Genomic DNA, 19,962 nt, shown 5'->3' with positions numbered 1-19,962 from the left:
TGCGGATGGTAATTAAAAAATTTCCTGAGCATGAAAAAAAAAGGACATGCTCCTATAGGTGCGGATCACGCGTGCGGGAGCTCATAGAGCACATAGCTCAATTGATCTCCCGCATGAAAAATAAAAGACAATTACAGTGCATCCGCAGCCTAAATCCGCGTTACAAATCCGCAGCGGATCTGATTTTCCCCGTGGACATAAGGCCTTAGGCCTCATGTCCACTAGCTAAATGGAATTGCAGAATCTGCAGCGGATTTTGCCCATAGGGAATCATTGGCCATCCGCGGTCCATTAAATTTATTTTTGGACCCGCGGATGGCATTTTAAAAGAATTGGGTTTTTCACGCGCGGGAGAAAAAAACGCGGCATTCTCCATTCTGCCGCGGATCGGCAACATTGCTATCACATTGATAGCCATGTGTGCGGATATCTGCACGCAAAAAAAAATACAGTTTAAAGCAAATCCGCGCGGAAATCCGCGGCAGATTCTGCGCGGATTGTATTTTTCAAGTGGACATGAGGCCTTAAACATGGATGATTATTGCCCGTAAAGATAAGAAAGACTCGTTACTGTAGGATCTGCATGGACTTCAGGACTTTTCATCCCCACATGAACCGTTTCATGTTTCTACAAAATACTGCGGGAAATTCACTAAAAATTTGAGGGACTGTCCTCAGCATCTCATCCGCTGTTGCTTTCATTTTCTAAAGGAGCGCTGCGAATTTAGAGCTAGAATCGAAAGCTGCTGTAAGTTACTTTTCTACCTTTCCTTTCCCTTAATATCCAAAAGTTGCTATTTTTCATCAATCTTCATGAAACAGACCACAGGCCCTTTACATTCAGGAAGGGACCTGGGAATCGTCCCGCTACTGTCTGAGTTCACACCGCAGTTTTAGTGAAGGTTTTTTGAATACTAAAACCTAGTTGCTGAAAAAAAAATGCAAGTCTTCCCCATTCACCCGCGTATTAACGACGCTTGGAAGTATTCTGATAATTATCATCAGCTTACGGCCATGTTCACACGGGTAATGTCTGTGAAAGAATGTGATGCTGATCCACCACAACATCGGCACTAATGCCCGCCATGGATCCAGCTATGGATACGCCCTGCTTAAAGGAAACAAGGAAATAAGGAGATGGAGGAGAGGAGGGGGACAGAGTGTAAGGAAGGTAATGAGGAGATGGAGGAGAGGAGGGGGACAGAGTGTAAGGAAGGTAAGGAGGAGATGGGGGAGAGGAGGAGGAGAGGGACAGAGTGTAAGGAAGGTAATGAGGAGATGGAGGAGAGGAGAGGGACAGAGTGTAAGGAAGGTAATGAGGAGATGGAGGAGAGGGACAGAGTGTGAGGAAGGTAATGAGGAGATGGAGGAGAGGAGGGGGACAGAGTGTAAGGAAGGTAATGAGGAGATGGAGGAGAGGAGGGGGACAGAGTGTAAGGAAGGTAATGAGGAGATGGAGTAGAGGAGGAGGAGAGAGAGAGTGTAGGGAAGGTAATAAGGAGATTGAGGAGAGGGACAGAGTGTAAGGAAGGTAATGAGGAGATGGAGTAGAGGAGGAGGAGAGAGAGAGTGTAAGGAAGGTAATAAGGAGATTGAGGAGAGGGACAGAGTGTGAGGAAGGTAATGAGGAGACGGAGGAGAGGAACAGAGTGTAAGAAAGGTAATGAGGAGAAGGAGGGGAGGAGAGGAGAGAGACAGACTGTAAGGAAGGTAATGAGGAGATGGAGGGGAGGAGAGGGACAGAGTGTAAGGAAGGTAATGAGGAGATGGAGGAGAGGAGAGGGACAGAGTGTAAGGAAGGTAATGAGGAGATGGAGGGGAGGAGAGGGACAGAGTGTAAGGAAGGTAATGAGAAGATGGAGGGGAGGAGAGGGAGCAGAGTTTGAGGAAGGTAATGAGGAGATTGAGGAGAGGAGAGGGGCAGAGTGTGAGGAAGGTAATGAGGAGATGGAGGAGAGGAGAGGGACAGAGTGTAAGGAAGGTAATGAGGAGATGGAGGAGAGGAGAGGGACAGAGTGTAAGGAAGGTAATAAGGAGATGAAGGAGAGGAGAGGGATAGAGTGTAAGGAAGGTTATGAGGAGAGGAGAGGGAGCAGGGTGTGTGGAATAATAAGCCCCCCTGTCCATGGCCATGACGGAATATCGCCAGCGATATTCTGATGAGGGGGGAGAGCTAATAGATAGGCTCACCACAGAGAATCACAGCATGCCACGATTTAGATCTCGCGAGCAGAGAATCGCTATGATTCTCTGCTCATAGACGCCACGGCTGCACTTTTCCATAGCAGTGCTATGGAAAGCGTTCACTGTGTTACTCGTTGCCAGAATATCACCATGGATAACGCGATGAACCCGTGGACAGGTAGCCTAAAGGAGAAAAGAAATGCAGCAATAAGCCACGTCCCCAAAGCCACGCTATTTTTTACCATGGCCGGTATTTTTGTCATTGACAGAATTGCTGTTTCCCATCCCCTTAAAAAAAAATGATCCCGCACTGACGTACCGCACACGGCTTACATTTACTCCCATGTTATATTCAGTCAGACAGAAACAATACTCAAAAACAGAATTGCGCTTTTTTTGGTCATGCAATCTCCAAGGAAAATTTTTGATAAAAAGTGATCAAAAAGTGTTATGTACCCTAAAATAGTACCAACAGAAACCATAAGTCGCCCCCCAAGAAACCAGCCTGCACACAGCTGCATCATTGGAAAATTTAAAAAGCTGTGGTGGTCAGATGATGGCGACAAATTTTTTTTTTTTTTGCTGTATTTTTAAAAGCCGTGCAAGAAAAAAAAAACAATATCCATTTGGTATCTTTGTATTCGTACTGACTCACAGAATAAAGTTATCACGTCATTCTTGCTGCAGTGTGTATGTAAAAACAAGACCCCTCCCCCAAATTGCGCAATTGTATTTTCCCCATTGCACCCCACTTAGAAATTTTTAAGCCTTTTTCATTCCATTATGTGGTACATTAAACAGTACAATTGAAATTTCCACAAAAAAACAACTTCATCAACGGAAAAATAAAAAAGTGTTGAGGAGACAACAGCAATAAATAGTGTCTTAAAGGGGTTTAGAGGAGAGAGACAGACTGTAAGGAAGGTAATGAGGAGATGGAGGGGAGGAGAGGGAGCAGAGTGTGAGGAAGGTAATGAGGAGATGGAGGAGAGGAGAGGGACAGACTGTAAGGAAGGTAATGAGGAGATGGAGGGGAGGAGAGGGAGCAGAGTGTGAGGAAGGTAATGAGGAGATGGAGGAGAGGAGAGGGACAGAGTGTGAGGAAGGTAATGAGGAGATGGAGGAGAGGAGAGGGACAGACTGTAAGGAAGGTAATGAGGAGATGGAGGGGAGGAGAGGGAGCAGAGTGTGAGGAAGGTAATGAGGAGATGGAGGAGAGGAGAGGGACAGAGTGTAAGGAAGGTAATGAGGAGATGGAGGGGAGGAGAGGGAGCAGAGTGTGAGGAAGGTAATGAGGAGATTGAGGAGAGGAGAGGGGCAGAGTGTGAGGAAGGTAATGAGGAGATTGAGGAGAGGGGCAGAGTGTGAGGAAGGTAATGAAAAGATGGAGGAGAGGAGAGGGACAGAGTGTAAGGAAGGTAATGAGGAGATGGAGGAGAGGGACAGAGTGTAAGGAAGGTAATGAGGAGATGGAGGAGAGGGACAGAGTGTGAGGAAGGTAATGAGGAGATGGAGGAGAGGGACAGAGTGTGAGGAAGGTAATGAGGAGATGGAGGAGAGGAGAGGGACAGAGTGTAAGGAAGGTAATGAGGAGATGGAGGAGAGGAGAGGGACAGAGTGTAAGGAAGGTAATGAGGAGATGGAGGGGAGGAGAGGGAGCAGAGTGTGAGGAAGGTAATGAGGAGATGGAGGAGAGGAGAGGGACAGAGTGTAAGGAAGGTAATGAGGAGATGGAGGAGAGGAGAGGGACAGAGTGTAAGGAAGGTAATGAGGAGATGGAGGAGAGGAGAGGGACAGAGTGTAAGAAAGGTAATGAGGAGATGGAGGAGAGGAGACGGACAAAGTGTAAGAAAGGTAATGAGGAGATGGAGGAGAGGAGAGGGACAGAGTGTAAGAAAGGTAAGGAGGAGATGGAGGAGAGGAGGAGGAGAGGGACAGAGTGTGAGGAAGGTAATGAGGAGATGGAGGAGAGGGACAGAGTGTAAGAAAGGTAATGAGGAGAAGGAGGGGAGGAGAGGAGAGGGACAGAGTGTAAGAAAGGTAATGAGGAGATGGAGGAGAGGAGAGGGACAGAGTGTAAGAAAGGTAATAAGGAGATGGAGGAGAGGAGAGGGACAGAGTGTAAGGAAGGTAATGAGGAGATGGAGGAGAGGAGGGGGACAGAGTGTAAGGAAGGTAATGAGGAGATGGAGTAGAGGAGGAGGAGAGAGAGAGTGTAAGGAAGGTAATGAGGAGATGGAGGGGAGGAGAGGGAGCAGAGTTTGAGGAAGGTAATGAGGAGATTGAGGAGAGGAGAGGGGCAGAGTGTGAGGAAGGTAATGAGGAGATGGAGGAGTGGAGAGGGACAGAGTGTAAGGAAGGTAATGAGGAGATGGAGGAGAGGAGAGGGACAGAGTGTAAGGAAGGTAATGAGGAGATGAAGGAGAGGAGAGGGATAGAGTGTAAGGAAGGTTATGAGGAGAGGAGAGGGAGCAGGGTGTGTGGAATAATAAGCCCCCCTGTCCATGGCCATGACGGAATATCGCCAGCGATATTCTGATGAGGGGGGAGAGCTAATAGATAGGCTCACCACAGAGAATCACAGCATGCCACGATTTAGATCTCGCGAGCAGAGAATCGCTATGATTCTCTGCTCATAGACGCCACGGCTGCACTTTTCCATAGCAGTGCTATGGAAAGCGTTCACTGTGTTACTCGTTGCCAGAATATCACCATGGATAACGCGATGAACCCGTGGACAGGTAGCCTAAAGGAGAAAAGAAATGCAGCAATAAGCCACGTCCCCAAAGCCACGCTATTTTTTACCATGGCCGGTATTTTTGTCATTGACAGAATTGCTGTTTCCCATCCCCTTAAAAAAAAAATGATCCCGCACTGACGTACCGCACACGGCTTACATTTACTCCCATGTTATATTCAGTCAGACAGAAACAATACTCAAAAACAGAATTGCGCTTTTTTTGGTCATGCAATCTCCAAGGAAAATTTTTGATAAAAAGTGATCAAAAAGTGTTATGTACCCTAAAATAGTACCAACAGAAACCATAAGTCGCCCCTCAAGAAACCAGCCTGCACACAGCTGCATCAATGGAAAATTTAAAAAGCTGTGGTGGTCAGACGATGGCGACAATTTTTTTTTTTTGCTGTATTTTTAAAAGCCGTGCAAGAAAAAAAAAACAATATCCATTTGGTATCTTTGTATTCGTACTGACTCACAGAATAAAGTTATCACTTCATTCTTGCTGCAGTGTGTATGTAAAAACAAGACCCCTCCCCCAAATTGCGCAATTGTATTTTCCCCATTGCACCCCACTTAGAAATTTTTAAGCCTTTTTCATTCCATCATGTGGTACATTAAACAGTACAATTGAAATATTCAACTCTTTCCACAAAAAAACAACTTCATCAACGGAAAAATAAAAAAGTGTTGAGGAGACAACAGCAATAAATAGTGTCTTAAAGGGGTTTAAAGCGCGGTGGAATGGGGAAAAACCTTTTTTTTCTTTGTTGCTTCCTTTTTTCAGTATTCACAGCTTTGTAACAGTGAAATGTCATCCCTACTCTGCGGGTCGGCACGATTACAGCGATACCATATTTATGTAGTTTGGGGTTTATCATTACCAAAAGTTGCCTTGCCATTTTGTAAGTGCCAGAACCTTCGTACCTGCTGCTGATTGAACTGCGCTGCTCTCTAACGGGAGGAGCTGGAGTTTGTATTGGTACCATCTTGGGTTGCATATGACTTTTCCACTACTTTTTACTCCATTTTTTGAGGAGGTGAAGTGAACCTCTATGTCTCCTCTCCAGCTTGTGTCTCCCTCTCCCTCTATGCCACCACTTTTTCCCCTTGTGCCATTACTCGGCCCCCTTCCTGTGTCCACTGTCCTCTTCTCCTCCTTTGCACCATCTCTATGCCACCAACTGTCCCACTTTCCTTCACGCTTACCGCAGACAGGCCTCCCAGGAGCTTCCGCGAATACATCAGCTGTGCCCCAGCAAGCTCCTCTACAGGTTATGCGATCCTGGCACTGTGCAGGCAGCATGCATTGGCAGCCAATGCCACACTCCTGAGTGCTGTGGCTGCCTACCATCAAGGCGATGGGACCTCTCTTTGTTATTTTGACATACTAAAGCCTGCTATTATGCTTAGGGAAACGATCTATGCTGTATACCTCGCTATTCTAGACCTTTTGACTGGGGTGATTGGGCCTTTAAAGAGACCAGCTTTTACCTACAGATTCTAACTGGGCAGTTTGGCACTTTAGGAGGATTGACTCTAGGCATATATAGCCTTCGGTGCTAGCCAACGAGTGTTAGGATTGACTCCCAGACTTCCAAGCTATTTTTTGACAATTGCATAAATGGAATGCTTAAAGGGGTTGTCCCGCGAAAGCAAGTGGGGTTCAGCACTTCTGTATGGCCATATTAATGCACTTTGTAATATACATTGTGCATTAATTATGAGCCATACAGAAGTTATTCACTTACCTGTTCCGTTGCTGGCGTCCTCGTCTCCATGGAGCCGTCTAATTTCAGCGTCTAATCGCCCGATTAGACGCGCTTGCGCAGTCCGGTCTTCTCCCTTCTGAATGGGGCCGCTCGTGCCGGAGAGCGGCTCCTCGTAGCTCCGCCCCGTCACGTGTGCCGATTCCAGCCAATCAGGAGGCTGGAATCGGCAATGGAACGCACAGAGCCCACGGTGCACCATGGGAGAAGACCTGCGGTCCACCGTGGGTGAAGATCCCAACGGCCATCTTCGCAAGGTAAGTAAGAAGTCACCGGAGCGCGGGGATTCGGGTAAGTACTATCCGTTTTTTTTTTTAAACCCCTGCATCGGGTTTGTCTCGCGCCGAACGGGGGGGGGCTATTGAAAAAAAAAAAAAAACGTTTCGGCGCGGGACAACCCCTTTAAGTCTGTGAGAGTGAGATAATCAGATTGGTCTCAGCTTAATTACTGGATCGATTTCCCCCAAAAGGAGACTTTGGCTTGTTGCATCTTATTCTAGAGGCCGTCTTACCTTTTGTTCATAGGCACTAGCATGAGCATATATTGCATCTAGGACTCATAACTTTGGTATACATCACTTGGCTCTTCACCTTGAGCACAGTGATTCACCTTTGCAAATTATACGACTTATTTAGTACTATCACTCCTGATGATCCACATTTACGAAGTGGTGAAACGCGTCGAGATTATAGTATGATGCAAAAACCCGAGACCAAAAGTGTGATGCAATAAACCTAAGAATAGTGTACCTAGGGAGAAAATTCTGTAGTTCTTGCACTAAGACACGCAAGTCCTTACTAAGTATTTTGTTGCGTTAGCTACATATGGAGACGTGACCGTGACACCATCATCAGTTTCGGTCTGACTGAAATATCTGAACAAAGTGTATGATCATCTTATCCTCTGGTTGAGGATTTATCATTCCCATACAGTGACACGATCCATAGTTCTAGTTCCAATAAGTATATCTCTCTAACAAGAGTATTTTTGTAGCTAACGACGTCTTGTCCTAGGTCGGTCGGAGGCGCTGCCACCTGGTGGCTTGACCACCCTTGAGTGGCTGCAACATCCTTCCCAACTCTTTGTTTTGTGTTGTGCCCTGAGTCTACTGTCTCTTTTTAAATTATTCTAATAAAGATTATTATTTTAGCATAAGTCTTTCCTGTGAATAGGGCTGAATTTTCTAGTTAGACTTTTACTACCCCCCCCCCCCCCTGTGAAAAATTGTATTTTTATGTGGAATTATGGGTAGAATTTTGCCAAGTTCAATTCTTCATAAAAATCTGCAGGTTAGATATTCAGATTTTGGTGTAGACTTGTCCACATGCCGCTGTAATAGGCCAAATTAACCAGCAGTCCCGAATATACCCGGGGTTAAAAGGGCCTAGGCTAGATTATACCCTGGGGCATATTATGGCCTAGGCCAATTCATACCCCCTCAGGCCGGCTTATACCCCTATGATAACAGTAGTGTTGAGTTTTATACACAAGAAGTACTTCATGTTTCACTACTTTATTGGGCCTTCAGCTTTGTCAGGAGAGCTAACTGACTTCAAACTGTAAACACAGACTTTTATTACTTCAACCAGAAAAACTTCAATTAGTAAAAATATTAGACTTGGGCCTGATGCCCACGGGCACGCACGGATTCCACTGCTGGATCCTGGGGGCATACGCTGGCCTCTTACACCGAACATTCTGCAGCGTCCTGCGGAACATTCCATCCCATATGAAAGTGCCCTTAGACACAATCGCTCATGGTACTCTTCCACTCCGGAGTCCTGTCTTATGTCCAGGCAAAGGACTAGGGTCACATATAGGGGGTTTCTAAAATTCGGCAGCGCAGTATAACAATTAGAGGGATGTCTTTTCTCTGCGGCACAAGATGGGCCAAAGTGGCTTATCTGCAAAACACCTGTGGGCTAAAACTGCTGACTACACCTCTAGATGAGTTCCTTGAAGGATCTACTTGGCAAAATGACATAAATTTTGAGGGTTTCCATGGGCCGTACAAATGCAACATGACACCCAAAAAGTTCAGTAAAATCTGCGCTCCCAAAGGGAAATGGTGGTCCTTCCGATCTGAGCCCTGCCGTGTGCCCGAACAGCAGCTCATGATCACATACAGGGAATTGCTGTTCTTGGAAGACTGTGCATAACAAAATTTGGGGCGCTTTTGATCTATAGTCCGTATTAGAAATGAAAAATTTTTTGCTAAAACATCATATTTTTGAATAAAGTTAAAATTTTTCTTTTTCAATGCTTAAAAAATTCTAAAAAAAAAATTGCCAAGTCAAAATGCTCCCTATATACCTTAATTTATTCCTTGAGAGGTGTAGTTTTCAAAATGAGGTGACTTCGTTGGGGTTTCCACTGTACTGGAACTTCAGGGGCTCGGCCCTTGCAAAAACTACAATTGCCTAAAAATATTTGCAGCAAAATATGTGCTCCAAAAGGCAGGTAGCGCCCTGACGGCTCTGAGCCCCACCATATGCCAAGCTCCGTTTACTGCTGGGACCCACAGATTGCCAGAACTGGAGTCCCGTGTTTCCTGGCATAATGGATGGAGCAGTAGCATGGATGCTCGCCCACTGCGCCATTCATTTTAATAGGAGCGCCGAAAATAGTCAAGTTAAAGCGCTCACCCATCGCTGGCACTCCTGTTGAAATGAATGGAGCAGCGGCCGAGCATACAAGCTGCCACTCCATTCATTTTGCCAGTCTCTCATGGGACCCCCCTTGTGGACATTGGTGTACGTCGCAGTGGTTGGACCCCCACCGGTCAGCTAGTTATCCCCAATTCTCTGGATAGAGTGTAACTTAATATCACCAGAAAACCCATTTAAAAGGCAGAGCAGTGTTTTTGATTTCATGTTCCATATATTTGATCTTCTTCTCCTGCAATGGTGAACTAGGCAGCCACTTACCTCCACATGCAGTATTTCCAGGGGAGAGTACTGCACCTCTGTAATGTGGCCCCCACGGACCCTACCATGGTTTCCATTAATTTTTTATGTCTAAATTATGACATCCAACAGAAAACAATTCCATGTCTCCATATGACATTCGAGTCCTACAGAAGTACAGCAGTGACTATGGAAGTCTCTGTTTGACCGGTTGTATGGCCCTGTGATACGTGTGTGTCAATCAGCCCTAAGAGTCCATACTTTTATGGTTAGGCAACTGTTGATAGACATTCCTACAGAACAGTATCTTTGCTCTCTAAATGTTCTCTTAAGCTCATCTCCTTCCCATATGTTATCACAGTAGCAGAAAAGTTGCAATATTTGCATAAAAAAAGTTAATTAGTTTAACAGGAGCTTTCCCCCACACTTAGAGATGGGTGAACGTACTCGGTAAGGCCGATTTCGCAATCGAGCACCGCGATTTTCGAGTACTTCACTACTCGGGTGAAAAGTCCTCGGGGGCACTGTGGGTGAGCGAGGGGTTGCAGAGGGGAGTGGGAGAGAGAGAGAGCTCCCCCCTGTTCCGCGCTGCTACCCCCCCGCTCCACCACGCCACGCCCCGCCCCACAGCGCCCCCGAGTACTTTTCACCCGAGTAGGGAAGTACTCGAAAATCGCGGTGCTCGATTGCGAAATCGGCCTTACCGAGTACGTTCGCTCATCTCTACCCACACTTCATTAACCTCTGTTTAATGCTAAAGTTGGAGTTAATTGGCCAGGTGTTAAAAAACTGCATAAACTCTTAAAAAGATAAACGACTTCCCGCAGGGACAGGCCTCTGTGAAGGGACTTTATTTAAGCTTACCATTTCCCATCCTAGTTACCGCGCTTCAGCATTTGTACTTGGAAGCGCAGGATTACTCCGAGACACGGCTTTATTTATTGACCGAGAAACCTAGAAGGAGTAAAAGATTTTATTTTACTACTGATGCAAGCGAGCTCGGGCAAACGGCCAAATTCACAGTGATGTCTGAATTTTGACAAAAAGGGACATGAAGAAATTGACTGAGGTCACTCTGGCACACAGCATCAGGAAACCGCCGCAGTAAAAAGCGCATGTGTGAGAGTGCCGAAGACCCTCACTTTGTAAAGTGAGTTTTTGTTAATAGTCTAAAACTCCCAGTGATAATTCAAATACTTCAGAAAATGTTTGCGTTTTCTTTCTATTTTTGACACATCTGCTTTATGCAATGATGGGTTATAATGTTGCTAATTTCAATATGGGATGTTAACTGTGTCCCTCAGAAAAACTACCAGTGACCATAGATATGTCTATTACATGTAAGAACAGTGGGGTCACCTATACTGGAAATTTGGTGACAGCTGATTGCAGGGGCATAGCTTGGGGGGGGGCATGCGCCCCGGGTGCAGTCACGACTGAGGGGAGGGTGTGTACCAATTTAGTAATTTATCCCCCTACAGTTTACTTGGATCAGAGCTAGTTCTTACAGTTTTGGAAAAACTGAGCTTGTTCTAATTCAGATGCTACTGATGTGCTTCGGGTATTGTTTCAAAGCCAGGATTCTTGGCTTTAAAAGGAAACCAATGTCTATAGTACTTCTAGAATCAGAGCTTCAGTCATTTGAATTGGGGTCTGAAATATTGAATTCACAGCGGTCACGTCTATATGCAGAGCAGAGGGGGTAGGGTGAGGAGAATCTGTGATTCTCCTGTCTGTCCCATGAAAGGGATGACATAGGCTTCATGTTATCTCCCCCCCCCCCCCATTATCAATCAGAGAACATATTTCCTCTCTGACACACATGGGTTTTTTCCCTTAAAAAGGAGGGAAAAGATGAACACTTGCTCATCGAATCACTTTTCTATGCAGTTTAACCCTGCAGATGCCACAGTGACTGGTGAAAGTGATATCTAAAGGTTTTTACAGGAAAAAAAATATTAAACCTTTTTGCCCAATGATTTGAATATTGAAAAAAAAAAAACTACATCTAATTGGTATCCCCACATCAGTAACAACTTGTAGTATAAAATATTACATTTCTAGCGCAGGTTATTTAGTAAAAAAAAAAAAAAAGCCGTTTTTTGTCTCTCTCAATTTCACAGAATACGAGATTGCACCCATGAAAACTGCAAGTCATCCTGCCGAAAATAAGCCTTCATGCAGTGCTGTGTGGCGCTCATTGAGGGCTCGTCACGAACGTTGGCTATGAAAAAGATGTTCAGTATCTTGCTGTATTAAAGGGGTTGTCCCGCGAAACAAAGTTGGGGTATAGACTTCTGTATGGCCATATTAATGCACTTTGTAATGTACATTGTGCATTAATTATGAGCCATACAGAAGTTATTCACTTACCTGTTCCGTTGCTGGCGTCCTCGTCTCCATGGTGCCGTCTAATCTTCAGCGTCTAATCGCCCGATTAGACGCGCTTGCGCAGTCCGGTCTTCTCCCTTCTGAATGGGGCCGCTTGTGCCAGAGAGCGGCTCCTCGTAGCTCCGCCCCGTCACGTGTGCCGATTCCAGCCAATCAGGAGGCTGGAATCGGCAATGGACCGCACAGAAGACCTGCGGTCCACCGAGGGTGAAGATCCCGGCGGCCATCTTCACAAGGTAAATAAGAAGTCACCGGAGCGTGGGGATTCGGGTAAGTACTACCCGTTTTGTTTTTTTTATCCCTGCATCAGGTTTGTCTCGCCCCGAACGGGGGGGCTATTGAAAAAAAAAAAACCCGCTTCGGTGCGGGACAACCCCTTTAAAATAAAAAGATATGACTTTTCCCACTCTCCCACTGCTGCAGAGTGCTGACATCACTGACACCAAGTCACACGACCGTCACAGCTAATTACCGGCTGACGTGAGCACCGATCACGTGACCCTGGTGTTGGTGATATCATTACCGACTCCCTGCACCTGGAAGTGAAGACTCAAGTATCCGGGGTAAGGGGGCTGGCACCAAACAGTTTTTTTTGCCCAGGGTGATGGAAAGTCTAGCTACAACTCTGGCTGATGGGAAGGAGGCAGCAGAACACCCTCATTAGTGTGAAGCTGTATGGCAGTTCCTTACTGCGCCGTATCCTCCACTAGTCATATATCTGCTGTATCACATGCGATGCAACACACTACAACTTGCACAAACTTTGAATGCTACTATATGAAACGGTAGCCTTCTAATGGTGCCGCGGTAGGACCGGTGTACATGTGACTTTATTGTAAGAGGATTCCAGGAAAGGTCATTTGCTGTACTTCAGTTGGTTTCACACATAGTCAAAACACCAAAAAAAAATAAAATCAGTGGTTTTGCAAAAAGACTAAGTAAATTTTTTGCTGGCAAAATATGCCATGTTGGCCGTAGGTCAACCGTAAAATATGAAAATCCATACAAACATTGTGTTTTATTGTTGTGGTGTTTCATCTCACTTTTGCTGTGTTTTTTTGTAAATTGCCGCATGCTCTTAGTATGTTTTTTTCTGGCGTATTATCATGTGAACTCAGCCGCTGCTCTCCTAGCACAGTCCCTGAGGTCAGCCGCCGCTCTCCTAGCACAGTCCCCGAGGTCAGCCGCCGCTCTCCTAGCACGGTCCCCGAGGTCAGCCGCCGCTCTCCTAGCAGGTCCCCGAGGTCAGCCGACGCTCTCCTAGCACGGTCCCCGAGGTCAGCCGACGCTCTCCTAGCACGGTCCCTGAGGTCAGCCGCCGCTCTCCTAGCACGGTCCCCGAGGTCAGCCGCCGCTCTCCTAGCACGGTCCCCGAGGTCAGCCGCCGCTCTCCTAGCACGGTCCCCGAGGTCAGCCGCCGCTCTCCTAGCACGGTCCCCGAGGTCAGCCGCCGCTCTCCTAGCACGGTCCCCGAGGTCAGCCGCCGCTCTCCTAGCACGGTCCCCGAGGTCAGCCGCCGCTCTCCTAGCACGGTCCCCGAGGTCAGCCGCCGCTCTCCTAGCACGGTCCCCGAGGTCAGCCGCCGCTCTCCTAGCACGGTCCCCGAGGTCAGCCGCCGCTCTCCTAGCACGGTCCCCGAGGTCAGCCGCCGCTCTCCTAGCACGGTCCCCGAGGTCAGCCGCCGCTCTCCTAGCACGGTCCCCGAGGTCAGCCGCCGCTCTCCTAGCACGGTCCCCGAGGTCAGCCGCCGCTCTCCTAGCACGGTCCCCGAGGTCAGCCGCCGCTCTCCTAGCACGGTCCCCGAGGTCAGCCGACGCTCTCTTAGCACGGTCCCCGATGTCAGACGCCGCTCTCCTAGCACGGTCCCCGAGGTCAGACGCTGCTCTCCTAGCACGGTCCCTGAGTATTCCATACCCTGTCCTTACCTTTACTGCTTCTCGTGCTGCACTGCTGCTATTACAGATTTCCAGATTAAAGGAAGGTCTGTCTTGTGAAGTTTTTCAAACAAATTGTATAAGGATTTATAAAAATGTGACTGTATTTCACTAGTTAGGTGGAGCAGCTCCCTTCAGGAACATGTAGCAGGACATGGGATCCGGTAGGGGTAGACCAGTAAAGAGTCTGGTAGTCTGTATCCACAGAAAGTATCTGAAGAACATGTAATGACCCTACTTGGGTCAGGTAGCCCGCTCAAGGTTGACTCAACCTACCGGTCGGTAAAGTGAGCACCCTGCTTGCTGGGGGGTAAAGATAACTTGGGATAGCAATGGCAAACCACCCCACAAAAACAGTCTGCCAAGAAAACGTCACCCGAGGAGTCTGTCATGACTTGGTGCTCGCACCAGGGGACCTTGCCTATCTTACCTATGGAGGGAAACAAGTGGACTAGAGAAACATCTGACCACCTGATGAATTTATACTAGTATTCAACTGCAAAGTCATGAATATGGTTAATGCGACACTTCAGAGGATCACAGCTCTGCCACCAACCTGAATGAGTAGGTCTTAGACCAGCTATACACAAGGCAAAATCACTCTGGCCATTCCACATCGGAAGTGCGCAGCAATTGTGCTGTAAACCTGCAGTGGTCAAATCCACATCATTAAGGTGCCGATTTGGTCTCATTTTTAATTATGGAACTGTTGGGATTGGGATTTAACTCTTGTATTTCAAGGCTTGAACTTCACAGCAGAAATCTGCAGGATTCTGGTCTCAGGCTGCCATTTCGGCGTTGTGGTTCCACGACACCTGAAAGGTGATGTCCCGTAAAGTTGTCATGTGAGCCTCTAATGTAGAAGCCCCTGGTAGGGTGATGGGAAGTCACTGATGACATCCCTGTCGGGCCTTCTATTGTCTGCAGCAGTCAGGTGGGTAAATAAGACATGACCACTGCAAACAGAAGACTGCAGCGGAGGATGTGAGCGCAGCGTTTTTTATATACTCTGCACCCCCCCCCCCTTCCCCCCCGCCACCAATTATTCAGAAAACCCCTTTAATGTAGCAGAATAGCAGTGAATCAACATCGATGGAAGTTCCCAAATCCCACTTCTCTGCTGCTAAGGAGCACTAGGGACCAGGGAGTTGCTGCTGATGTCTTGCGCATTTCATTGTGCTCAGCCAATCACAGGCTGCAGCTCTGATTCTGCCATGACCGGCACTTTAAGAAGCCCCAACACTTCCAGTATTTTTATTAGGACCTATCCATCCCTTGCAGTCCTGGACGGCGCACACAGGTTCTATGGGAGCCTCGGTTCCCTTGCAGATAATAATACGTGAACTCCTCGCTGATGTTCTTCAGTGCTTAAATCCAGGATGGAGAGAAAACCCTGAACTCCGGTGTTCAATATATTCTAAGTGTACAGCAAGCTGCATCTAATGGCCAGTCTCCCAGTGAGACCATTACAGGAATGAACTGTTCTTCCTCCTTGTATTAGTCCTTAATGCTTGCAAAACTGGGTTAATTGAGATGAAAACACTTTGCTGATGTATTGCTTTTTTTCTGTCAACCCCTTCAGCTCCAAAGTGATCGCACTAAATCCACGCACGCGGTTTTATGCTAATAACAGTTGGGGAGACGAGAAGGATTCCTAGTTTTGATGTTATCACAGAAAGCTCCGCCTTAACAGTTTTTGAGGTGCTGTTAAGATACTTTATAACAGTGCTATTTGTTGTGTTTGTGTAGCTTCCATGTGGATTAGTGGAATCTTACTAAAGGGGTAAAGAAGTGCCGGAGCAGGACGGCGCTCAGTCTCACCGACGCAGTTTTGTGCTGTACATCAGATTGTGCTTCCTGTAGTTGGGTTTTCTCTATATAATTTATTAAAGATAAGGGCAACGGGTCCCTGAAGGCACCGAGCTGTGAGGCCCCTTATAACAATGCATCATCCATGGTAAGATAGTATACAGCTGTGCCAAGTCCAGGTACCCTTACATGGCGAATTCAGCAATCATTGTCCTGTGTACATGTAGCCGCCAACGGAACACTGAGCGACAAACCACATACTTGTTGGAGTCACTTGTTTTTAGCAAAATTAAAAAAACAAGAACTGTTGGTTCGTGTAAGCAGGGGCCACTCAATGTTTGATCAACTCCTGTTTACTGTGAGTGGAGGCGGAAGGGAACCGTCCGCAACAACCCCCCCCCCCCCCCCCCACTGCACGCCTCCATTCACGCAAACGGTTATCACTCCTGTGTAAAGCAGATTAAGGGATGGTCGAGCGGTAGTCCGTGGGACAGCTGTGAGGTGCTTATACTCTTCCCGTGTAAAGGGACCCGTAGGTGAAATGCCACCAAATTTAATATGTTTTACCTAGAGCTTCACAAGATGTGAAATCAGTTGGTAACTTCCACAAAACCTCAGTGTGTGATTGTAACCGTATAACTATCGTAATAACAGAAAAAAGGTAAATCCTGAAGCCATTTTATGAGGATTTATTACTCCGAGGCTTTATCCTTGGCTTATGCCAAATTGGGGTATTAAGTAACATCCGAAGAGTGCGGTAATCTGCTTGATAAGAGTAACATTGGCACCGATATCCCTTTAATGGATGAGCGTGCGTTCCTGCAGTATTTGGTCCAACATTGACAGCTGAACCTTAAAAAATAACCAAAATATTCCCACCCAAGTAATGATGATCTTCAACTGAAAAAAGAAGTAAAACGAGTTCACCTCTCTTCTAACCACAGCAATTTCTTCAATGGAACTGGGATCATCTGGTAATTCTAGCTGCACGGTCACAGAGTCTACAGGCAACAGGAAGTGTCCACCGGACAACCTACCTGCTTGTCTACTTGGGACCTCACACTACCGAATGATATCTAGACCACAATAGAAATAAGCTCAGCAACTGTAGCAGTCTAGGCTCTCAGAGGGTCTTAGATTTTGCATAGAAACATTTCCGAAACCTCGATGAAGAAATTGCCTTCTTATTTATCCAATATATGAAAAATAGCACTTGAGCTGCCTTTCCACTATAGATAAATGTTAGTGGATCCTGGCGATTTTGGTGGAATATAAGACAGTTGATAAGGGGTTAACCTGCTACTCCCTCCCCTTTCAAAATAAAAAAATAACTATTTGTGGTAGCCAAATCACTCCAGCGACCACCTGTACATTGCAGCCACCACCTGCACCTGGCTGTCTATCAGCCATCATGGAGGACTGACTGCACAGCCATGACCTCTCCACTAACCGCCCCCGGTCTGCTGTGTGCCTCACAACATCACTATGACCCCAGGCAAAGTGCCCAATTAATACCTCAGACCAAAATTATACAGTAAAACTTCGCAATCACTATTCTGGATCTAAAGTTTTGGGGAGGGTGGGTGAGAAAAAACTAAAATTCTATGTTTTCTCTCTACCTTCCACCCGATTTACTTAACTAAAACCCAACCCCTCATACATACCTGTTCCCCTATTTGTTCTGCCAAATATTTGCTTCTTTGTTTTCTAACAACCTCTCCACAGCTCCAAACCACCTTTGTTGTAATGTCTTACTGGCGATGGATAGGGGCCGCAGGTGTAGTAGCTGTGTGGGACTGGAGAGTAGTCAGGAGGAAGCTGGAGTCATCAGCAGGTAGTCATGTTTGCAGTACAGTGGATGAGGCAGGAAGCGTAGTCAAGTGGAAGCCGGAAGTATTTATCAGGTAGTCACGTTTGCAGGAGAAGAGCAGGTTTAGGAGATGACGCTTGATCAAGACAAAGAGCACAATAATAATGCAATGCAGGAGTGTCAGGCTCAGGCTTTTATAGGAAATCCTGGTCAGGAACTGGCAGAGCTAGAACATGGGCTAGATAATAGGATCTGAAAAACAAGGCCAAAGTATGCAGAGGGATTTGTCTAAAGGCCTGGATAGCTTAATAAGAAGGGCTACTGCTTGGAGTGCAGGAGGTTCCTTGTTTCGAGTCCTGACACTTGTCCTCCACTGGTGCTCTGCTCCATCTTTAGTCCACTAGCTCTGAGCATATGATTTCTCCAACCACAGAAACTCCCTAAACTACTCCCTCTTCATCGAACATAACCTCCAACCTTAAACACCATGGGTAACACTGACCCCCTCCCCCATGTGTAGCACCCCACATATTTACCATGAATGTTTATGGAACAGTCAGACTAGATGGCTGTTTGCCACATGAGCGTTGTTATTTATGTAGTGGTCCAACAATCCATGATATATGCCAGCGAGCACATTGTAAGTGTCTCATATCCGATAAGACTTTTGTATACATTTACGCATCACTTGCATCGTGTCAGTGTTGAGCTTTTTTTTTCTTTTACCTGTTCCTCTTAGGTCTCCTCTAATCCACACTTGTGTCTTCACTTCCACTGCAGTACATGTCTTTGTCTTGTCGACACCCTGCGTGTGTTGGGGTGCCGTTTGTGAACAGTTTAGGTATTTCTTGGACTTGCTGTTATTTCCTTCAAGAAAAAATTGCCAATTAGCCGACCATAAACATTACATTTTTTTTATGGCAGTTTTCACAGATTTTGACATGTCAGACCCATAAACCATCAGATGTCTACAAGGGATGGACAAAGGTTCCCGACAAGGCTTGGGCAGGCTAACTTTGGACCTTTTGGATCCTATGGTTTTCCCTGCAGTCAGAGCTGTTCGAGGTGTCTAGTAGTCACTTAACTCCCTATTGGAAAACATATACTTGTCCAAACTGAACACGTATGTTTATGGGGGAGCTGGGGCCAATAGTTCTTGCCCGAATGAGTCTATTTGACAACTTGCAGTGCCCTCTGATGAGCTATCACTTATTTATATGTCAGAGTAAATACTTGTCAAATAACATGTAATCGCATTCTAGATTTGTTACAGTTGACTGTTAAAATTACTTTTTGGAACTAACAGGAAATAAAAGAAAACGAAATAATGCCACAATTTCCCAGGATTCTCATTGTATAATATATTCTCTTAGGGTTTTTTTGCATAAATTTCTTTCTAAATCCAATCTTAATACATGATGATTAATCCACTTAGATATGTATATGTTATCTGAAGCCGCACTGCCTCATTTTATCGCTGCAAATGCTAATTTTTTCCTGTTTCTCTTTCAGATTAGCTTTATATGTGTACGAGTATTTACTGCATGTCGGAGCTCAGAAATCTGCACAGACTTTCCTGTCGGAGGTAAGAATTTGTGTTTCATAGATATTTTGTGCAATTTCCTTATTCATGGTCATATGTTGAGATGGCGCTATCTTCAAGTTTGTCAGAAGAAAGATTTGGAGGGTGTTTATTATTATTACTATTGTTGTGTTTTAAATGTTTACAACGGTTAATACCAGTGCCAAGTGCGGATCCGGGCAACGGTCAATGCAAAGCGGCCAACGTGAAGCAGAAGCTAAAGCTGTGTGTTGTGTGTCCGGTCCGGACACTTCCTGACGATGCCGTGTATTTAGTCCGGCTGCTTTCTGCAGCAACATGAACAGGTTTTTGTTTAGGTGTAAAGTTTCTAGACTTTTAAGTAGTGTATGTTGTACAAGTGAGCTGGACATTGGTTTTCTCCAGCAGGTTTCGGGGTATTTTGTAGCTTCCAAATTGTATAGTGTGCACACATCATCGACCAGATCAGACACAAGCTATCAGTCTCATATCCAAAATGGCTCTCTGGGCAGAAACACCCAGACGGCCCCATTTATTGTAAAGCATAACACCTGCCCTTTAATGGGCGTGCAACAGATTACATCAGTAACATATAGAATTCTCATTTGCCGGATCATATAGAATCCCCCCTCCTTCCTGCCCACCTTCTCTCAACTCCAATGTATAAGCAAGTCTTTGTCTTACAAACATGTGCTCAAACCTGAAACTAAAAGTAGATATCTCTTTGTTGAAGAAGATTCTGTGTGGGGGATGGGGAGGACTGGGAAAACACTCAAGATGAACACAAGCAATAACATATAACACTGTGATTTAACTCTTTCCTTATGCAGCAGAGTTCCACATTAGGCTGAAGTCACAAA

The 19,962-nt window shown here is 46.1% G+C and overlaps 1 protein-coding gene across 2 annotated transcripts in view; it reads left to right on the top strand.

Annotated features, from left to right (window-relative positions):
* Positions 1-19,962, top strand: part of SSBP4 (single stranded DNA binding protein 4) — a 398,281-nt gene that overhangs the window by 67,131 nt on the left and 311,188 nt on the right. For both annotated transcript variants that reach the window (XM_066604633.1, XM_066604632.1), the window contains exon 2: positions 19,054-19,126. In XM_066604633.1, coding sequence (XP_066460730.1) covers positions 19,054-19,126 — 73 coding nt within the window. The remainder of the gene's footprint in view (positions 1-19,053; positions 19,127-19,962) is intronic.

This window comes from Eleutherodactylus coqui, chromosome 5, assembly GCF_035609145.1.
Source record: "Eleutherodactylus coqui strain aEleCoq1 chromosome 5, aEleCoq1.hap1, whole genome shotgun sequence".
NCBI lineage: Eukaryota > Metazoa > Chordata > Amphibia > Anura > Eleutherodactylidae > Eleutherodactylus > Eleutherodactylus coqui.
The sequence above is the reverse complement of the archived record's forward strand: the minus strand, read 5'-3'. Positions and strand labels throughout refer to the sequence as shown.